The 22,459-nt window shown below is 46.4% G+C and overlaps 1 protein-coding gene across 1 annotated transcript in view; it reads left to right on the top strand.

The window, feature by feature from the left end:
• Positions 1-22,459, top strand: part of DMC1 (DNA meiotic recombinase 1) — a 561,673-nt gene that overhangs the window by 426,171 nt on the left and 113,043 nt on the right. Inside the window, exon 5 of the mRNA XM_068254934.1 lies at positions 3,623-3,683. Coding sequence (XP_068111035.1) covers positions 3,623-3,683 — 61 coding nt within the window. The remainder of the gene's footprint in view (positions 1-3,622; positions 3,684-22,459) is intronic.

Here is a 22,459-nt window from a genome sequence, read left to right as displayed (position 1 = left end):
TCTGCTGCCCACATTACGACATTCTGGTGACTGACTGCTGCCCACATTACGATTTTCTGGTGTCTGCTGCCCACATTACGATTTTCAGGTGTCTGCTGCCCACATTACGATTTTCAGGTGTCTGCTGCCCTCATTACGATTTTCAGGTGTCTGCTGCCCTCATTACGATTTTCAGGTGTCTGCTGCCCACATTACGATTTTCAGGTGTCTGCTGCCCACATTGCGATTTTCAGGTGTCTGCTGCCCACATTGCGATTTTCAGGTGTCTGCTGCCCACATTGCGATTTTCTGGTGTCTGCTGCCCACATTACGATTTTCTGGTGTATGCTGCCCACATTAGGATTTTCTGGTGACTGCTGCCCACATTGCGATTTTCTGGTGACTGCTGCCCACATTGCGATTTTCTGGTGACTGCTGCCCACATTGCGATTTTCTGGTGACTGCTGCCCACATTAGGATTTTCTGGTGTCTGCTGCCCACATTACGACATTCTGGTGACTGACTGCTGCCCACATTAGGATTTTCTGGTGACTGCTGCCCACATTACGATATTCTGGTGACTGCTGCCCACATTAGGATTTTCTGGTGACTGATGCCCACATTGCAATTTTCTGGTGACTGCTGCCCACATGGCGATTTTCTGGTGACTGCTGCCCACATTGCGATTTTCTGGCCCACATTACGATTTTCTGGTGAACACTGCCCACGTTACGATTGTCTGGTGAATGCTGTCCACGTTACGATTTTCTGGTGAACGCTGCCCACATTACGATTTTCTGGCCCACATTACGATTTTCTGGTGAACACTGCCCAAGTTACGATTGTCTGGTGAATGCTGTCCATGTTACAATTTTCTGGTGAACTCTGCCCACATTACGATTTTCTGTCCCACATTACGATATTCTGGTGAACGCTGCCCACATTACGATTGTCTGGTAAATGCTGCCCACATTGCGATTTTCAGGTGTCTGCTGCCCACATTGCGATTTTCTGGTGACTGCTGCCCACATTGCGATTTTCTGGTGACTGCTGCCCACATTAGGATTTTCTGGTGTCTGCTGCCCACATTACGACATTCTGGTGACTGACTGCTGCCCACATTACGATTTTCTGGTGTCTGCTGCCCACATTACGATTTTCAGGTGTCTGCTGCCCACATTACGATTTTCAGGTGTCTGCTGCCCTCATTACGATTTTCAGGTGTCTGCTGCCCTCATTACGATTTTCAGGTGTCTGCTGCCCACATTACGATTTTCAGGTGTCTGCTGCCCACATTGCGATTTTCAGGTGTCTGCTGCCCACATTGCGATTTTCAGGTGTCTGCTGCCCACATTGCGATTTTCTGGTGTCTGCTGCCCACATTACGATTTTCTGGTGTATGCTGCCCACATTAGGATTTTCTGGTGACTGCTGCCCACATTGCGATTTTCTGGTGACTGCTGCCCACATTGCGATTTTCTGGTGACTGCTGCCCACATTGCGATTTTCTGGTGACTGCTGCCCACATTAGGATTTTCTGGTGTCTGCTGCCCACATTACGACATTCTGGTGACTGACTGCTGCCCACATTAGGATTTTCTGGTGACTGCTGCCCACATTACGATATTCTGGTGACTGCTGCCCACATTAGGATTTTCTGGTGACTGATGCCCACATTGCAATTTTCTGGTGACTGCTGCCCACATGGCGATTTTCTGGTGACTGCTGCCCACATTGCGATTTTCTGGCCCACATTACGATTTTCTGGTGAACACTGCCCACGTTACGATTGTCTGGTGAATGCTGTCCACGTTACGATTTTCTGGTGAACGCTGCCCACATTACGATTTTCTGGCCCACATTACGATTTTCTGGTGAACACTGCCCAAGTTACGATTGTCTGGTGAATGCTGTCCATGTTACAATTTTCTGGTGAACTCTGCCCACATTACGATTTTCTGTCCCACATTACGATATTCTGGTGAACGCTGCCCACATTACGATTGTCTGGTAAATGCTGCCCACGTTACAATTTTCTGGTGACTGCTGCTCACGTTACTATTTTCTGGTGACTGGTGCCCACATTACGATTTTCTGGTGAACTCTGCCCACATTATGATTTTCTAAAGGCCCACATTACGATTTTCTGGTGAACTCTGCCCACATTACGATTTTCTGGCCCACATTACGATTGTCTGGTAAAATGCTGCCCACTTTACAATTAATTTACAGTGAAACGCTGCCCCATTACGATTATTTGGCACCTATGGGGGGGGCCCCATCCAAATATTCGCAGGGGGGCCCAGTGATTTCTAGTTACGCCCCTGACTGACATTCTTATGCAGATCAAGCAATCATCCGCAGATCTGAAAATCCATCCTGGTGGATCTGATCTGCAGATGAATGTCAGTTAAATCATGTGTGTATGAGGATCTGCAGATCCCATAGACTATCATTGCATTTTGCAGGAATGGATTTTTGGCAGGAACAGATCTTTTGCAGCTACAGATCTTTTGAGTGTGTGCAGCATCTTTGTGTGCAGCATCTTGCAAACATTTCTGTCTGTTGGGGAGTTCAGCTCCATAGAAAAGACTGTGTTAGGTATGGCTCTCATACTACATGAAGGGTGGTAAGATTGGTCTGTGATAGGTATGGCTCTCATACTACATGAAGGGTGGTAAGATTGGTCTGTGATCTTTCATTTTCCAAAGACTATAGTCTGATGTGTGTATGCACCTTAAGAATGCATTTTGCAGGAACGGATCTTTTGCAGGAACAGATCCTTTGCAGATACTGATCTTCTGAATGTGTACAGCATCTTTGTGTGCAGCAATCTTGCAAAGATTTTTATCTGATGGGGAGTTCAGCTCAATAGAATAGACTGTGTAGAGTAAGCTCTCATAGTACATGGAAGGTGGTAAAATTGGTCTAAGTTCTTTCATTTATCTTTCAAGTGTGTACACACCAGAAGTCTTGTATTACTCACTTTTACTCTGCCCTTCTAAATGTGTCTTTAATCTTTTTAGCCGCATCTACACGAGTAGATGCGGCCGCGATGCTGCTTATCAATCGAGCCGCTGATGCGGCTCGATTGATAAGATCCGACTGGACGGATCTCCGTACCGCTGATTCCCTGCTCGATCCCCGCGAGGGGACAATGGCAGGGAATCGTGCGGGAGATAAGCGGCGCCGGCGGGCACGAGCGGGGAATCGAATGCGGCGCACGCGCGGCGAGCGGGGACGCGGCGGGCACGCGGAAGAGGCGATCCGGCGGCTAATCGAGCCGCCGGATCGCTACAATGTCCCTCCATGTAGATGGGGCTTTCGAAATGTATTAAACTTAGCAGAGTTTAAACTAAACCTTTTCCCCAAGATATTTAGTCATTTCTAAATTACACAGTACAGTGTCATTTCTTATTACACAGTACACTAATTGAAGCAGAACAATGTGGACTGAGTGCTCACAGGCTCTTCTGAAACCTAGAAGCAGCTTACAGATGGACTGGACTAGTTTCCAATTTAGTACAAATGTTTCAATTGAATAGATGCAAGAAGAACCCAATTGCTTATGTTCAAGAGCACGGTCATAGTTCTAATGTCAACCATACCTAACTTTTGAACCATTGTTTGTTTTTCTCTTTAGAATATAATGTTGCTGTGTTTATCACAAATCAAATGACTGCTGATCCTGGTGCAACAATGACGTAAGTTAATTTGATATGTCGTAATAAAATTGAAATTTATCAAACAATGGGATTGAGGCTGGGTACACATTTGACAAAGATGTGTGCAATTTCCCACAATGGGCTCTATTCACAATTATTTTCCACGTGCGGAAATCCACTTAAATAAATTTAGCGACCAAAATAAGGCCATTTTGACATTCACAAAATTTCCCGCATGTTTTTACCTCATGCGGAAAACATGCCAGAAAAGTTTGCAAATAATGCAGAAACATTTCTGTAAAAGACCCCACCAAATTAAAAAAGAAAAAGGGGCGCATTATATTTGTGACTTAAAACCGATTTTAGATCACCTACAAGTAGCAGCTGATATATTTTACTTCCCATTGACTTAACCTCCCTGGCGGTCTATTAAAACCACCAGGGGGCAGCGCAGCACTTTAATTTTTTTTTTTTAAATCATGTAGCTAGCCTAGCGCTAGCTACATGATGGCCGCTGTGCAGCAGCATCCCCCCACCCCTTCCGATCGCCTCTGGCGATCAGAGCAAACAGTGAATCCCGTTCAGAACGGGATTTCCTGTTTGGCTTTCCCTGTCGCCATGGCGACGATCGGGATGATGTCATCCACGTCATGGCGTCGGAGGGAGTCCCGATCCACCCCATAGCGCAGCCTGGCAGTGATTGGCCAGGCTGCACAAGGGGTCTGGGGGGGGGGCCTCGAGGGTAGCGGCAAATCAGTGAGGAGCGGCGGCGATCGTAACAAACATGCAGCTAGCCAAGTGCTAACTGCATGTAACAAAGTAAAAAGTGAGCAAATCGGCCCACCAGGGCCTGAGCTATCCACCGCGGCGGCTTAGCCTGAGCTCAGCTCGGGCTTACGGCTGAGGAGGTTAAATAGCCTTGATCCTTGAGCACTTTGTTTGCTGGACTCTACAACTTTTTTTAACATTTTTTTGTTCCGCATGCTTACACACTTTTTTACGTATTATTCCCACATGCAGAAAACATGTGGAAATTTTTTAGTGAATTTGGAAAAATGTGTGCGGTACAAAAAAAACTCTTTACCGCATGTGTGATTGTGAATAGAGCCCATTGTTAGAATTAGAGCTGATAGTCCATGTGCTGCAATGTAAATCAGTGGATCTATTCACATTTATTGCAGATTTTTAAATGCAGGGAAAAAAACAAGCAGACTTTTGCACTCCTTCAAGCACCTCCCATGTTTTATCTATTTTTACATGAGCTGCTTAAAAACGAACAAACTTAAAAACACTTGTGTTGTCCAAGAAAACATGTTCAAAAAACATGTACACCTTCTTACCATGCTTTCAATAAGATACCTGATTCAATAAGATTCCAATAAGCTTTGGTATCCTGTGAATTTATTAGTATAGGCTACTGAACATATGATTCAGTTTTACATTTTAGTTAACACTTAGCGCCACTCATTATTTGTGGATACCGAAGAACTTTAAGTGAAAGCATACTCTGAAAACTTCATGGTGAGTTCTGGATAGCTGTCACATTAAGTCTGTGTTGATATATATTCGGCAATACTCTTTTCAGAAAAAGAGCAAAAAATACAGAGTCCTCTTATAGGTGATCCACCACACCCACTTTAAACACTTGCTTCTTTAGAGAGGACTATAGTTTTCAAGAAAATTACCATAGCACAATCTTGCAGTACAAAAAGTTGACAAATTTTATTAGCACAATGCAAAATTCAAATATAGTCAAAAAAATGTTTCATTCGTGTAAACAGTTCTCATGAACAACAACAAGGGAAACTCATGAAACCAATAAATATCATGGTCTGACTTGACGTGATGAGCAATAAATATTTAGGTTAGGTAACGACACACGTTTGTTTCTGGCTTTTTTTTTTACGCCCTTCATCAGGCCACAATGTATAGATAGATAGACAATGTATTAAAATAAAACAGACAAAACACATATTAACCATTTCAGCCAGCGGGTATTTTTCACCTTATGGACGAGAAGAATTTTCACATTTCAGCGCTTCTCGCTTTCATTCTCCAATAACTTTATCACTACTTATCACAAAGTAATGATCTATACCTAGTTTTTTCGCCACCAATTAGGCTTTCTTTGGGTGGTACATTATGTTAAGATTTATTTTATTGTAAATGCATTTTAATGGGAATAATAAGAAAAAAATAAAAAAAAAAATCATTTAAAATACTACATGCTACTGTAATTAAAATCCACACATTTTATTTGCCCATTTATCTCAGTTATTGCAATGTTAAAATTATATCTGTAGTATAATGTAAGGTATAAGGTACATTTTTTCAGTTTTAATAATAATAATAATAATTATTAAGAATAATAATTTTACATCCATCACTAATTTTTAGCCCATAAATTATTAATAATATGCCCTCTTTACATACATATTAAAACATTTAGTAGATAAAAAATGTTGTGGAAAAGAAAAACATTTTTCTCAAGCACCAGCTCCAACAGAGACATAATAAAATCAATTTGCATACCAGTAACTGTTTCGGCAAGAAGAAGTGATTGTCGAATAGCTTCTTTGCCCTCTGTATGCGGGATACACGTATACAGTGACTCAATGTCTAGAGCAGGCATGGGCAAACTCGGCCCTCCAGCTGTTACGGAACTACAAGTCCCACAATGCATTTGCCTTTGTGAGTCATGACTGTGGCTGTCAGACCCCTGCAATGCATTTTGGGACTTGTAGTTCCTTAAAGGTAACCTTAAGTCTGCAAAAAAAAATGACATTTACTCACCTGGGGCTTCCCTCAGCCCCCTGCACCCCATCGGTGCCCTCGCCGTGTCTCGGAGATCCTCCCGTCCTCGCCGGCGACCACTTCCGGTTTTGCCATCAGGACCCGCAATAGCAACATAGGGGGTGATATTATGGCTGGGAACGCGAAGAATCACTCGCGTTCCCATGCCTGTCGGCCGGTGACAGCCAAACCGGAAGTGGTCGCCGGCGAGGACGGGAGGATCTCCGAGACACGGCGAGGGCACCGATCGGCTGAAGGGGGCTGAGGGAAGCCCCAGGTGAGTAAATGTCATTTTTTTTTTGCAGACTTAAGGTTACCTTTAACAGCTGAAGGGCCAAGTTTGCCCATGCCTGGTCTAGCGTGATCAAGAGACATCCATCGTGTGGCAAAATTAATTTGCTCATCTGTTTGATAAAGTCTGATGTACTGTATCTCTTAAATATGATTTTGGTTCAACATACAGTATATTGTCTCAACACTTTATCCAAAAAAAATGGCAGTGTGATTAAATATTTAATCACAGCCTGCCACAATCGGTCTGCCCGGTGGTTTATCTAGTCGTTTATGTATCTTAGGCAGAAAATAGATAACTGGAGTGACATTTTATCCACAAGAAGATAATCAAATAATTTTTGATCAATTACATTACTGCTTAAAGTATCCTGTAAAATCATCTTAAGTTCTCCCAAAAATTTGAACATAGGGTTCATGTCCAATTTTTTATAAACTTTGTCATCACTAAGCTTTCTCAGGGTCTCTGACAAGTAGTCATCTTTGTCTATAACCACCACAGCTCCCCCCTTGTCTGCCGGTTTAATTGAAATTAATTGATTTCTTTTAAGATCAAATAACACATTTTTCTCAGCCTTACTCAAGTTACGATGTACAAAGGGCAAAGTACCCCTCAAAGGCTCCCTGCACACTGCAAATCCGATTTGCGATTTCGATTCCAATTTGCAATTCCAATTTTCCCTGAATGCTATGAACAGAAAAACGCAGAAAAAACGCAGCATGCAGTAATGATTAAAAATCTGAATCGCATGTAAAAAAACAATTAAAAATCGGAAATGCATGCAGTGTGCAGGGAGCCTTAAAGAGATACTGAAGTGAAAAAATATATATATATATATATATAATGAATTGGTTTTGTAGTACAGATAATTACTAGAACATTAGTAGCAAAAAAAAAAATCTCATTTTTATTTTCAGTTATATAGTGTTTTTTTTTATAACATTGCATCATTCTCTAACATTTGCAGTTTACACACTACTCAGCAATCTAAATGATTTTACAAAGCAGCCCAGTGAATTTTTGAACTGTCCTCAGCTGAAGAAAAAACAATACAGTGACTGAGATAACAAACTTCAGAAAACAGAGCTCTCTGCAGTGATGAATCGGATACCCGCGATCACGGATTCGACTTACTCGGCCATGATTAAAAAAAATGTCCGGAAACTTTTTTTCAGATTTGAAATGGACTTACAAATTCGACTCTGATTTTTTCTGTGATTGCTTCTAATATCCAGAATCACGGCCATGATCACAAATTAGACTTAAAATTAATAGCAAAGCCCCCATACATGCTACAATCCCCAAAATTGCATGCATTATAAAGGTGATGAGGGGATACAACTTAAAAAAATAAAAAAGAACTTTTCGTTTTTGAGAAAATGGATTTTAAAGTCAAAATAACACTTTAAATGCAGCTATTAATTGGTAAAAATTGGTTTTAATCTTGATATAAAGAAGCAGCAATGTGCACCATCCGTCAGTTCCTGGTGTGGAACGCAGCGTGACCAGGGGTCGAGTGGGGCGTGGACGCGGGTGGACGACGTCCACTTACTTTTTCCTGAGCGTGGACGCCGTCCACCCTGGCATGTGTGGAGGGGAGCAGCGCAGTGGAAGGAGAGCTGTGAGCAGCAGTGGAGAAGGGGGGGAGGAGAGGTAAGTCCTGCCCCCGCTGCCTGCACATTAGTTCTGGAGGGGAGAGCGAGGGATGGAGAGCCCCCTAAGGTGAGGGAAGGGGGGGGAATGGCCCCCCATCCCTGCTGATCCCACAGCTCTTCTTCCACTGCGCTGCTTCCCTCATGCTGGGGGGACACCTGACTACCTATTCTGGGGACATATATCCCTGACTACATATATACTGGACACATATACCCCCTGACTACATATACTGGGCACATATACCCCTGCCTACATATACTGGGACATAACCTCTGGCTATATATGCTGGGCACATATACCGCTGCCTACATATACTGGGCACATATACCCCTGACTACATATACTGGGAACATATACTTCTGGCTATATATGCTGGGCACATATACCCCTGTCTACATACAGTATACTGGGCACATATACCCCTGACTACATATACTGGGAACATATACCGCTGGCTATATATGCTGGGCACATATACCCCTGCCTACATATACTGGGCACATATACCCCTGCCTGTCACGGAACAGCCGTGAGAAACGCAGGTGAGTCTGGAAGATTCGCCGTCGATTTTCTGATCGCTTCCTGGTTAGACTTGTGCAGCGATCGGAAAATGACATTCCTTCATTTAAAAGACCAGTTTTTTTCTTTCCCTTGTACCAACTGGCAGGAAGCCTGGTGCATGTGACTTGTTACACAGGCAAACTTTGAGTGTAAAACTCAAAGTTTGTCCAAGCTGATCTCACACTCAGATGTTAATTAACAAACCAAAAGTCTTTTCAGAGCCAAGGGAGCTAGTCCCAGCAGGAAGGCAGACTTGCCGGAGAGATGTGAAAGTTATCTCATTCTGCTGGTCCGGATCTTGTGAATATTTTGATATTAAATTGGGGCCACTGACATAACCAGAACCCGAGGTATTCCACTATTTTGGAACCGGGCATACAAACGCCTCCAAGTTTGGTATCATATAAACTGGCATATTCTGAGGAATATGAATCGTGATGGTCATGTGTGCACGGAAAGCGTAAGCCGAGATATGACAAATGTCATATTTGGTGGGCATGAGAAACCCAACCAGGAAAAATCGCCGCCCCCTGTCCAGACCTGAGACTCCACCCAAAGATGTACATTATTCAAAAGTGTCTGCGAGGGACTCCTCCCTTAGTCCTCCTGTGTACCATCACCTGATCAAGCCAGCCAGAGGACCATGTGGCTGGTGGCCATTTTCCTGAACTGAAACAAAGGACATTACCCATGTGCTCAGATCTTCCCAGAGGACATATTTCCACAAACTCTAAGTATTTTCTCCCTTTTTATTTTCTATACTGTGTTATCATTTGTCTCTATAATTGTTGATTTTAACGATTTTCTGTATATACTAATTAATGTTGCATATTTAATAAACGACACTAAAACGTCCTTTATTTATTCAGCTACTTTGCTATTCAGCCGCACAAACTGAACCTGGTCTCTGAAGAGTCGCTACTATTGTCGCTAGCTAGACAGAATAGAGTGTGTTTAACTGTTTTTATTTGCAGGTCTAGACTCAGCCAGTCAGTGGGCTCCTCTGTCCCATGGTAACAGAGGTGGTGGCAGTTATACCCTGAAATAGTGTGTCATTTGTAATTACCATAACTCACAGGCTCCCTTCTAGTGGGACTGCTGCCAAAATTCCAGCTGTTTCTGAGCACCAATTGCGACCACAGCTTGCATGGTCTGTGTGCTGAAACCGATTGGAAGGCATTTTACGGTCCGGCCACTAGGGGCCCTGTGACAGTGTTTTGCAGTGTTTGGGATCTGTGTTGTGCTGAAAGCATCTGAGATAGCGTTATCAAACTAGCCCTATCGAGAAACGAACTAATTCGTTAGTAGTAGCTGAATGCAATATATTTTATATATATACAGAGAGACTGTGTAGCCAGTACCCCTCCCCAAAAGTTTTATTTTATTTGGCATGGAAATGTCCGGTAACTACCAGCTCATGTCCGTAGCAGATCTGGCAAATCTTTGTCAGCAGTGGGGCATTGACGTCCTCCGCAAGAACAAACAGGACATGGTAAAGGACTTGTTTCAATGGGATACCCAGCAACTGCGGGAGCGGGGTGTGTCCGCTGAGGTGGATACCAGCCCATCTGACTCAAGTCGAGGGAAGCAATATTAGTAACCAATGCCCCAGAGAGCATAAAAAGAACTGCGCTCCACAGCACTAGACACAAGACTGTTAATATAAAATACCACTGTAGCACCAATGTAGGGGATCCGCAGACTTTGTCAGAGTACACACACTCTCCACTCCCGATAAGTCCACAAAAAAAAAGTTGCGATCACAATCCAGAGCTCTGAGCGTGGCCTAGGATTTCCCTGTAAAAGATATCCAATATAGTGCAATATTGCTTTCAATGAACACACCCGGTGACACACTTCAGGGGGTTGTGTAAAAGCAGCCTCCACCGACTTATAGAAGAAAAACACAGGGGGATATTCTCACCCCCTTAGTGAGTCTCACTCACCAGATTGTTTCTTTAATATCAAGCTTATAAACCCTCCATCCTGGGTATTCACAATTCCAGACCTTCAAATATATAAAAGTGGGACTCGCATAGTGTAAAAACCTTTTTCCATTTAATAAAAACTGCATAAAAACATGCGTACCGGATTTCCAGAGCTTAAGCGCTTGTATGTGCGTGTCAGCACCGCCGCGGTCGGATCTCCGCTGCACGCCACAGTCCCCGCTTAGCTTCCTCCTTCCGTCCCACGTGACTCCTTAGCTCCGCCCTACGCGTTTCGTCATTTGACTCATCAGGGGCATGGAGTCACGTTCGTATGGGACGCTATTTGTATCACCCAGTGTATCCTCCCCCATCTCCTCCCTTATGCTCCAGCCCTCCCCCTCATGCATATTCATGCGTCCTTTCCCTAACTTACGGCCAGCAACGGAGTCTTCCCCACCGTGCAAACACTCACATGTACATAAAAAGCCACCCTCACCTTAACCCGCCCCCTCCCTCCCCTCACCCCCGTTATACACAACAGAATATATTAAACCATATAGAATTATTCATCACGTACCCCTCCTCTCATTATATTACACTGTGCAAATATCGCAAACTTCATACTCAAATTATTTAATTCCATAGTGCATTAAACCGACCAGCAGCAGCCTGTTAGATTGAACGACAAGGTTGTCACCGGATTCCAAGACACCGGAGCCGACGTCACGTTAGTTAACTCACACCTTGTGCCAAAGAAAAGCATCAGCTCCCACCGATCCCTTGCCCTTACTGGAGTAGAGGGCACCCTTTTACAGATAGCCAAAGCGAGAGTGAAGCTCGACTGTGGGGTGGGGGTTCAAGAAAGGGTTGTTGGGGTTGTGGATGAACTCCCAGTCCCTGTGTTGTTGGGGACTGATTTGGGCAAGCTTGTGTCCTATTACGAACCTGCCACAACCGCCTTGTCGCTCACGGAAGGAGATGGATTCTCCGCCCACCATCAGGTACTTTACACACTTGGGGGAGCACCAGGGGGAGGTGGGTTGAATGTGCCCAGTTTAAGGGTACCGGGTTCAATAGTGCCTGCTTCAAAGGTAACTGAGTTTGGTGTACAAACTGTCTGTCGTGATGAAGATGTAACTGTACCTGTGTTTAATGTACAAACTGTCTGTGATGAAACTGTTACTGTACCTGTCACTGTCATTAATGCATGTGTCAATGATGTGAAGAATGTCAATTATTGTAATGCTAATGCTGTGCCTGTACTAGCAGTCACCCAGGGTGCTGCAAGGATTATGGACTCAGTGCCGAACTCCTCGTTCAGTGCTGACCCCCTGCGTGGGCTGGCCGTCGACCTACCCAACCTACTGCCCATTGTCAGCAGTCCTGGCAGACGCTACATCCGAATGCAGTGGCACAAACGCCCTGTCCAGAAAGGTCCATGTCGGGTCAAGCTTGAGGGTTGCGGACCACGACCGGGCCATGGCGAACCGAGCCGCAGGCTCCCAGGGGTTATCCCGCCGCACCGGCAGCTCGAGGACCATCAGCTAGCTCAGCGGCAATGCCACACATTGTGTAGATGCCTGGCTGAAGCCTTTTTTCTTGGGGGGGGGGGGGGGGGGGGGCTGTCACGGAACAGCCGTGAGAAACGCAGGTGAATCTGGAAGATTCGCCCTCGATTTTCTGATCGCTTCCTGGTTAGACTTGTGCAGCGATCGGAAAATGACATTCCTTCATTTAAAAGACCAGTTTTTTTCTTTCCCTTGTTTTTTTTTCCTTTGTACCAACTGGCAGGAAGCCTGGTGCCTGTGACTTGTTAATTAGCCAGAGGTGTAAAACTCAAAGTTTGTCCAAGCTGATCTCACACTCAGGGAGAGCGAGGGATGGAGAGCCCCCTAAGGTGAGGGAAGAGGGGGGGAGATGGCCCCCCTTCCCCGCTGATCCCACAGCTCTCCTTCCACTGCGCTGCTCCCCTCATGCTGGGGGGACACCTGACTACCTATATACTGGGCAAATCCAAAAGGGCAAAACGCTCTAACCCCCTACCAGTTGACTAAGGGCAAATTTTAAGCCCGACACGCGTCAGTTGAACCTTGTGATTTTACTGCATTTGCCATGTGGAATTTCTGAATAAAGAATACCAGCGTTTTTCTACCACTGCTTGGTTTGCGGATCCTTCTGTACATATCTATATACTGGGCACATATACCTCCTGACTACATATACTGGGCACATATACCCCTGCCTACATATACTGGGCACATATACCCCTGCCTACATATACTGGGCACATATACCCCATGCCTACATATACTGGGCACATATACCCCTGCCTACATATACTGGGAACATATACCCCTGACTACATATACTGGGAACATATACCTCTATGCAAACGCGCCCAAGTTTGATATCATATGAACTGACATATTCTGAGGAATATGAATCTGTGATGGTCATGTGTGCGCGGAAAGCGTAAGCCGAGATATGACAAATGTCATATTTGGTGGGCATGGGAAACCCACCCAGGAAAAATCACCGCCCCCTGTCCAGCCCCTGGGCTGGACCTGAGACTCCACCCAAAGATGTACATTATTCAAAAGTGTCTGCGAGGGACTCCTCCCTCAGTCCTCCTGTGTACCATTGTATATGCTTGCACATATTTTAAATTTTACAGTTTTTCGCTGTAGTGCCCCTTTAAACTCAGAGTGCACTGGAACGTTCAAGAATCCCATCCCATAGAGATGCATGTGAACACACTGCACTAAGAAACTTGCTGCACCATAAACAATAGAAGTATAGCTGTAATCTCAGTTTCAAATGTAATTTAAACTGCTCACAAAAAATCTGCATAATCAGCATGTGTTCCCCGGCATTAAAGGACAGCTGCAGTGAGAAGATTATAGAGGCTGCCATTTATTTCCTTTTAAACAATACCAGTTGCCTTTCTGCCCTGCTGATCTATTTGGCTACAGTAGTGACTGAAGCTAACCTTGTCAGATCTGACAATAATTTCCGAAACACATGACCTGCTGCATGTTTGCTCAGGGTCTATGGCTAAAAGTATTAGTGGCAGAGGGTCAACAGGATAAGCCAGGTAACCAGGAAGCAAGTGGGGCGTGGACGCGGGTGGAAGACGTCCACTTACTTTTTCCTGAGCGTGGACGCTGTCCACCCTGGCATGTGTGGAGGGGAGCAGCGCAGTGGAAGGAGAGCTGTGAGCAGCAGTGGAGAAAGGGGGCCATTTCCCCCCCCCCCTTCCCTCACCTTAGGGCTCTCCATCCTTCGCTCTCCCCTCCAGAACTAATGTGCGGGCAGCCGGCAGCAGGCGGGACTTATCTCTCCTCGTTCCAGCGACGTAAGTCCCGCCCGCTGCCGGCTGCCCGCACATTAGTTCTGGAGGGGAGAGTGAGGGATGGAGAGCCCTAAGGTGAAGGAAGGAGGGGGGAGATGGCCCCCCTTCTCCACCGCTGCTCACAGCTCTCCTTCCACTGCGCTGCTCCCCTCATGCTGGGGGGACACCTGACTACCTATTCTGGGGACATATACCCCCTGACTGCATATACTGGGCACATATACACCTGCCTACATATACTGAGCACATATACCCCTGCCTACATAGCTATATATGCTGGGTACATATACCTCTGCCTACATATACTGGGTACATATACATCTGGCTACATATACTGGGCACATATACCCCTGGCTACATATACTGGCACATATACACCTGCCTACATATACTGGGCACATATACCCCTGGCTACATATACTGGCACATATACCCCTGGCTACATATACTGGGGACATATACCCCTGGCTACATATACTAGGCACATATACCTCTGGCTACATATACTGGGGACTACTATACTCATGGCTACTTATACTGGGGACACCTATAGACCTGGCTACCTATGCTGGGGGTACCTATTTTGGGGGAACTGCTGTCAGATTATCTGCATTTTTGTGGAACCGCTGTTATTTATTTTGGGGAACAGCTGCCAGATTATGTGTATGTTAGGGGAACGGCTGCTGCCAGATTATGTGTATTTTGGGGAATTGCTGCCAGATTATGTGTTTGTTAGGGGAACGGCTGCTGTCAGATTACGCGTATTTTGGGGAACTGCTGCCAGATTATGTGTTTGTTAGGGGAACGGCTGCTGTCAGATTACGCGTATTTTGGGGAACTGCTGCCAGATTGTGTATGTTTGGGGGACCACTGCTGCCAGATTACCGTATTTTTCGGACTATAAGATGCACCTAGGTTTAAAGGGCAAAAACCAGGGGAAAAAAATACTAATCCTGGGTGCATCCATGGTCCAGGAGTGTTTTATGGGCCTTTCCTCCCCCCAAGATGTCTAAGTTACACTGCTAGGCTACACTAACAACTCCTGCTGCCCCCACAAACTATACTAAACTACACTGCACTAACCCTTGCTGCCCCCCAGCTACAATGCACTACACTGCACAAACCCCTGCTTACCCCCACCCGCCCAGCTACACTGCACTACACAACACTACACTACCTACACTACAGTACAGTACACAACCCCACACTACACAACCCCCACCCCAGCTACAATTACCAACAAATACAATAGCATTACATGAGATCTTACCAGCCTCGGTGGCAGTTGCTGGGTCCGGTCTGGGTGTCCATGCTGTCCTAATGAGGTGGTGGCATCAGCAGCAGCGTGATTCACAGCTTTCCTAAACAGCATAAGAGCTGCCTTTGATCTTTAATCTCACCCAGAGTGTCTAGCAGTGCGATCCCCATTGTTTCTAAGCGGCATTGGAGCAGCCGCTGTATTCTTCACAATGCCTGTCCTTTGATCTTCAGTCTGCCTCATTTTTCCCCGCAGCGCGATCCACAATGTCTCTAAATGGATTAAGAAAAGCAGCTGTAATCCTCCACAATGATTACTCTTTGATGTTGTCCAGCAGCCCCGCAGCAGCGCGATCCAAGCTGACATAGCTTGGATCCCGCTGCTGCGGGGCTGCTGGGCAACATCAAAGAGTAATCATTGTGGAGGATTACAGCTGCTTTTCTTAATCCATTTAGAGACATTGTGGATCACGCTGCGGGGAACAATGAGGCAGACTGAAGATCAAAGGACAGGCATTGTGAAGAGCAGCTTATAAAAAAACACAAATGAGACCGAGAGCCTGATATGGTGTAGTATGTCAGGATAATTGGAAACAAATGTAAATCAATAGTTGATATACTCACAAAACTGGGTTACCACACAGAGGCAACCACTGGAGCGGCAAGTGGGGAGAATTATAACCTGACCCCACTCAAGTATTAAAATGTCGCTCTCTGTAGACAGGAAAAAAAGGTGGGGATGCACCCCTCCACCCAGGGTGGACTTAATCAATGAAGTCGTCAAACAACAGAGGCGCCAACAAGCATAAAATATTTAAAATTGTCTAAAAAGGAGGGACGTAGGTGGATTCACCTCCCTCAAGTAAAGACCAGCCAATGAGCCGTTGACAAACAACAGTATTATTTAATAGGGATTCTCCAGGTAATGCAACGCGTTTCACGGGCAAAGCTCCCGCTTCATCAGGCAATCAGAATGGAGAAAACATTAGAAGGTCATGTCTGAGGCGCTCGAACCAGGACATGACCTTCTAATGTTTTCTCCGTTCTGATTGCCTGATGAAGCGGGAGCTTTGCCCGTGAAACGCGTTGCATTACCTGGAGAATCCCTATTAAATAATACTGTTGTTTGTCAACGGCTCATTGGCTGGTCTTTACTTGAGGGAGGTGAATCCACCTACGTCCCTCCTTTTTAGACAATTTTAAATATTTTATGCTTGTTGGCGCCTTCAGGCATTGTGAAGACTACAGCGGCTGCTCCAATGCCGTTTAGAAACAATTGGGATCCCACTGCTAGGTGAGATTACAGATCATTGGGGATGATTACAGCAGCTTTCCATATGCAGCTCAGAATGTATTGCGCTTCTGCCACCCCACTGCGGACCAAGGAAACAAGTACCTGAATGTTACATTCGGACTATAAGACGCAGTAACTTTTTCTCCCCACTTTTGGGGGAGAAAAAGTGCGTCTTATAGTCCAAAAAATACGGTATATGTATTTTGGGTGTTACGTGTATTTTGGGTGATCCGCTGCCAGGTTTCGCGTATTTTGGGGAACTGCTTCCAAATTATGTGTATGTTGGGGGAACTGCTGCTGCCACATTGTCTATTTTGGGGGAACCACTGCCATATTATCTGTATTTTGGAGGAACTTCTACCAGATTATGTGTCTTTTTGGTGAAATGCTGTCAGATTACATCTATTTTGGGGGGATACACTACGGCAGAGCTCAAACTTCCCCGGGAAACCTTTTACATCACTACTAAGGTCATGTATATTTGGCCCCACCCATGACCACGTCCACATTATGCTTGACCACGCCCATTTTCCAGGTGAGTCCACTCACCTCTTTTCCCAGGACTAGACCCCTGCAGCTAACTGGTATTGCTTAAAAGGAAATAAATAGGGCAGCCCTCCATATATCTCTCACTACAGTTTTCCTTTAATCTATCAGTTAAACACTGACTGTTTGCCAGTCTTCCAGATGTCACTAGCTAATCAAGATGGCGCCGGACTAAGTAGCCAGGGTGCACAGGGCTCCGGCCCTTTTCATCTTTTTACCTTTCTAAACTCTGTTTTCCTCCTAGTTTTCCTCCTGTCCACAGACCTCGATTGTCGGTCTGCATGTGGCCAGTCCTCGCTGGCCAAGACAGTCCCTGGGAAGCAGCCGACATGCAGGCATCCCCATCTGAATAAAGACGCACTTCCAGCTGATCCAGCCACCACGCTCTCAGCTGTTCCAGCCGCCGCACCTTCAGTTGCTCAATAGTCATTGCCGAAAAAAACAGGATGCCGCATGACAGGGTCTTGATCAGCTGCCCAATACCCGACTCCAACGCTGTGGACACAGTGGGCCAGATGCGGCGCCAACTCACCAGCTGCCATGTGCGGTTTTGCCTCTCCACCGCTGCCCGCAGCCCAGGATAGATAAGGCTGCCCGATCCTGGCATTCAGGCAGCCGGATCGTCTCCATCGCGTGGGCTGCTATGCCACTGTTGCTCAGGAGCCCAGGACGGAACACGTGGGCCACTCCGCATGGCCTAACTCCTCCAGCTGCCATGGTAACGGGGCCACTTCTCCAATGCGACCGACCACAGAGGGCCTGATGCTTCCCCCCAGGCTTGGACTGTGCCGCCGGGAACATGGGAGAATTCCCGGTAGGCCCAGCCTTTTGTACTTTAAATGGGCCCTCCGAGGCCCCGCACGGAGCAGCAGGAGGGGGTATCGCAGGAAGGGGGGGGGGGGTGTAAAAATCTATACGTTGGTTGCTATTGGCAACAGAACAACACGCCTTTTACTCCGGCACCAGCAACTCATTAGAGCTGCAACTCACAGCGACAGCATACATACCTTTAAGGGGTTTATTCAGCAATCAGGTATCTTTTGTTACATGTTGATTTCTTCAGAGCATAAACAGTCTTTTCTATGTCCTATGTACATCACATATATTTACAGCATACAGACATGAAGCTAGTACTCTAACTAGGAAGCGTAGAGAGCAGGATAGCATGCAGAAGACAAAATAAAGTAGTCTTTGACATCCTGACTCCCTATTTTAAACGAACATCAGAGTTATATTCTGACATAACCCGAGCCAAACCCCCAAGCCTACAATTGGCGGGCATGGCCATGTGACCCACCTCATCATCTAATAAGACCAGTGCTTTATAACCTAGTTGCAAAGAATGCAATGTTTTCCAAATATCGACTTTGTTTACCGTTTCGTCGCCTAACAGTCGGTACAGTTAGACCTGAAAACATATTATGTGTCCTTCTAGAGGAGCATGTTTCTTGTAAATGACTGCATAATTTCTCTCCAAGAAACTATGCTTAAAGAGACCCTGCATCTCAAGTCTTGAGGCCTAGAGTTCAAGTATACTTACATTCTAACAGGGGGCTTGGGCACACAACGGCAGGGAGAGGGTTCAATTCCCCCCTCTCTCACCTGGTGCCCCAGTTCTGCACTCCCCCTCCAGAATTTAGTGCAATGGCAGTGGCAGCAGGGAACTACTTACTCCTTCTGCGTTCCAGGCGCGGAGATCTGCATCACTACGTGTCAGGCATATTCCGTCGCCAATGCCTCTCACTGTACTTCCTGATTAGCTGAAGTATGGTGAGTGGCATTGGAGACTGAAGAGAAGTTGCACACAGAGGCTCTGCGGAAAAGCTATGGTGTCTGGAACCAGAACTAGGTGAGTCGTTGCCTGCCCGCTGCTGTGCTAAAATCTGGAGGGGGGAGCGCAGAAGGTTGGGGGGGGGGGCAGGTGAGGGAGGGGGGAGTTGGGCCCCCTCTCCACCGCTTTGTGCCAGCAAGCTCCTCCTTCCATGCTATCTTTACTGGGGATACACTGTTGGCCAGCACCATCAGAGGCAGCCCACTCCAGCTTGCTCCAGCTCTTTCCCTCGGCCTGCCAGCACCTCCATTTCTGAGCAGGCAGTCTGCAATAGCTCCAGCCATCCCACCGCTGCATACAAGGTATCCACTGTGGAGCCAACACAGAAGCCAGAACTTTGGCCACCCTGCCATACAAATGCTTTGCTCGCAAGGGTGCCAGACCACCATCTCTGTCACCTGGTATGCCAGGCTCTCCACTGACAAACTTTGCTGGATCCTCCCTTGGCTGCCGGTCCCTGCCCCACCAATCTGTCAGCCAGACCAGCAGCCATAAAGCCAGCCTAATTGGACACTAACCGACCAGGTTACGTCACAATCCCATGGGTTTGACTTTCACTGTTCTTTCACATGCTCTCTCTATCGCTCTCTCTTCCTTTCCTCTCCAAATCCAAATCCAAAAAAAGCTTTATTGGCAGGACCAAATACATTTAGCATTGCCAAAGCAAAACAAAACATTAACATGGGGAGGGGGGATTGTGGGAATAAGGGAAGGATATAGGGAGTTGGGGTATATAGTCCATAGGTGTGTGGAGGATGTAAGGGACAGCATGGGGGACTGGGATATACGGGATGTAAGGGACAGCATGGGGGACTGGGATATACAGTCCATAGGGGGGTATTGGGGGTATACAGTCCATGTGGTATCATGTTCCTCTCAGTTGGTGGCAGGCTGTGACATATCGGGCAGCTATTTGCACGGTTGTTTCCTCCTCCCCCAGTAGGATGTAGAGTTTCCTCTCCTCATCTGTGGAGGTAAAATCCTGGATGTGGGCGGAGAATCTCTGGAAGTGGGTGATCCTCACAGGTGCTTATTTGCTGCAGTGTAGCAGGAAGTGGGCCTCATCCTCCAAGACCTCCTGGTCACATTGTCTGCACAGTCTCTCCCCCCGGGGCTTCCATGTCTGTCTGTGCCGCACTGTCTCTACCTCCAGGTTGTGGGCGCTCAGACGGCACAGGCTCAGGGTCTGTCTGTCTTTGTGGTGGTGTAGCCTCTCCAGATATGGAGCCATTGTGTATTCCCTCTATAGTGATTGGTAGACAGCGAGTTTTTTGGAATTCTTTATGTCACTTCTCCATTCCTCTATGTATCGTTCCTTGCAGCTTTCTATAGTCCGTTTTAGTTGGGCTTTTGTCAGCCTGTGTTGATGGCCTTGGCTGGGCTGGCTGCTGATCCTTTGCTTGAGAGCGCTTGGTATGGCCTCGCCCCCCTGGCTCAGTGAGGCTTTATGGTGGTAAGTGCTGGGGTTGCTGCTCTGTATATGCGCCCAGTATGAGAGTGCCCTCTGCTGGATAGTAAGCCCTAGTGGGAACCTGCCTAGCTCTGCCCGGCAAGCTGAGTTCGAAGTGCTTCGATGGACTTGGAGAAAATACTTGCAGAACTCTAGATGGAAGATTTATGTTGGGCTGGAGTCCCATTTTGATTGGTCTGGGTAGGTGACTGGGCCCCATACCTCACTGCTATAGAGCAGGATTGGGGTGATGATGCTGTCGAATATCTTTACCCACACTCTCACTGTTGGTTTTAGGTGGTAAAGCTGTCTTCTGATGGCATAAAATGTTCTGCAGGCTTTTTCTTTCAGGGCCTGTACTGCTGGTTTAAAGCTTCCTGATTGGTTGATCTCCAGCCCCAGGTAGGTGTAGCTGTTGGTGGACACCAGTGGGGAGCCATTTCATATAAATGAGGAGGTGGGGGTTTTATTTCCATTCTTCCTCTGGAACACCATCACTTTTGTCTTCTTTGGGTTGATGGGTAGTGCCCATGTGGTACAGAAACTCTCCAATACTGCCAGGCTATCCTGTAGCCCTTTCTCTGTTGGGGAGAGCAGCACAAGGTCATCTGCATACAGCAGGAACTTCACCTCACGGTCATGCAGGAGGAGGCCTCGAGCTGGGGAAGATTCCAGGGCTACAGCCAGTTGGTTAATGTATATGTTAAAGAGCGTTGGGCTCAGACTGCAGCCCTGCCTGACTCCTCGACCCTGCTTGAACAACGCACTTCTCTTCCCATCCACTTTCACACTGCATTGGTTCCCAGTATATGAACTCTTGATGACATCTTGATCATCTCCGGCAGGATGCCATCTGTACCGCTGGCTTTCTTGCATTTTATCAGCTTTGTTCTTTGGATACACCAATCACGGTGATTGGTGTATCCAGAGGGTTTTGAAAGTCCTTGATTGTCTCCTCCATGTCCTTCAGTTTTGCGGCTATTTGTTTCTGCTCCAGGGTTTGGGCATTTTCTGGGATGTCTTTGTAGAGGTTCCTGAAGTAGTGGAGCCAGATGTGGCCATTTTGGATATGAAGACGGCTTTTTTTAGGCTTTGCGCTGATATGATTCCAGGTCTCCCAGAATGAGTTGTCTTGGAGGGAGTCCTCCAGCTGTTGGAGTTTGTGGGAGATGTGGCTCTGTTTTTTCCGCCTGAGGGTGTCTTTGTATTGTCTCTGTAGGTGGTCATGGGCTTCCCTTAGGTCCCGGTTGTTGGGGTCTCTGTGTTTTTGGTTAGAGGCTGCCCTTAGCGAGTTACGTAGACCTCCTCTGACCTAGCACCTTCACAGCCACCCTGCTCCACTCCGCCTAGGAGTGGAGGAAAGGTTCAATAATAATATTTATTGAGCTACAATCCTGTTATAATAATAATCTAGGCTTGCAGAATCATAGTTACATTGTATTTGAGTAATTAGTGAGCACCAATATTCTTACCAAGTATTGTAGCATCACCCAGAGAAGATCGGGGGACCTCAGCGATCTTGGAGGGGAAATACCTGGCGACTCAAACGGACGGCATGTCTGCTTGTCCTTTGAAAGTCCCAACTCAAAAGTATTTTCCCTCCTTTATATAGACAGAATTCAATAACTGCGCAGCCGTAGAACGTATTTCATCAATGCGCCTGTGAAGATAAGGGTGCGTGATCACTATGTGCCTGTATCAATGCGCCTGTGCAGACAAGGCACATGACTTCAGTCTATAGTGCTGTGACAGCGCTCCTCTTCTTTTCTACAATTTAAACATAGAAAAAACAATCGCACATAGTGCATTACTGTGAATCACAAAGTACAGTTCCCCACACGTGCATAAGTGCTCA

This window comes from Hyperolius riggenbachi, chromosome 9 (genome assembly GCF_040937935.1).
Source record: "Hyperolius riggenbachi isolate aHypRig1 chromosome 9, aHypRig1.pri, whole genome shotgun sequence".
Taxonomy (NCBI): domain Eukaryota; kingdom Metazoa; phylum Chordata; class Amphibia; order Anura; family Hyperoliidae; genus Hyperolius; species Hyperolius riggenbachi.
Note: the sequence above shows the minus strand (reverse complement) of the source record. Positions and strands in the feature narration are given on the sequence as shown.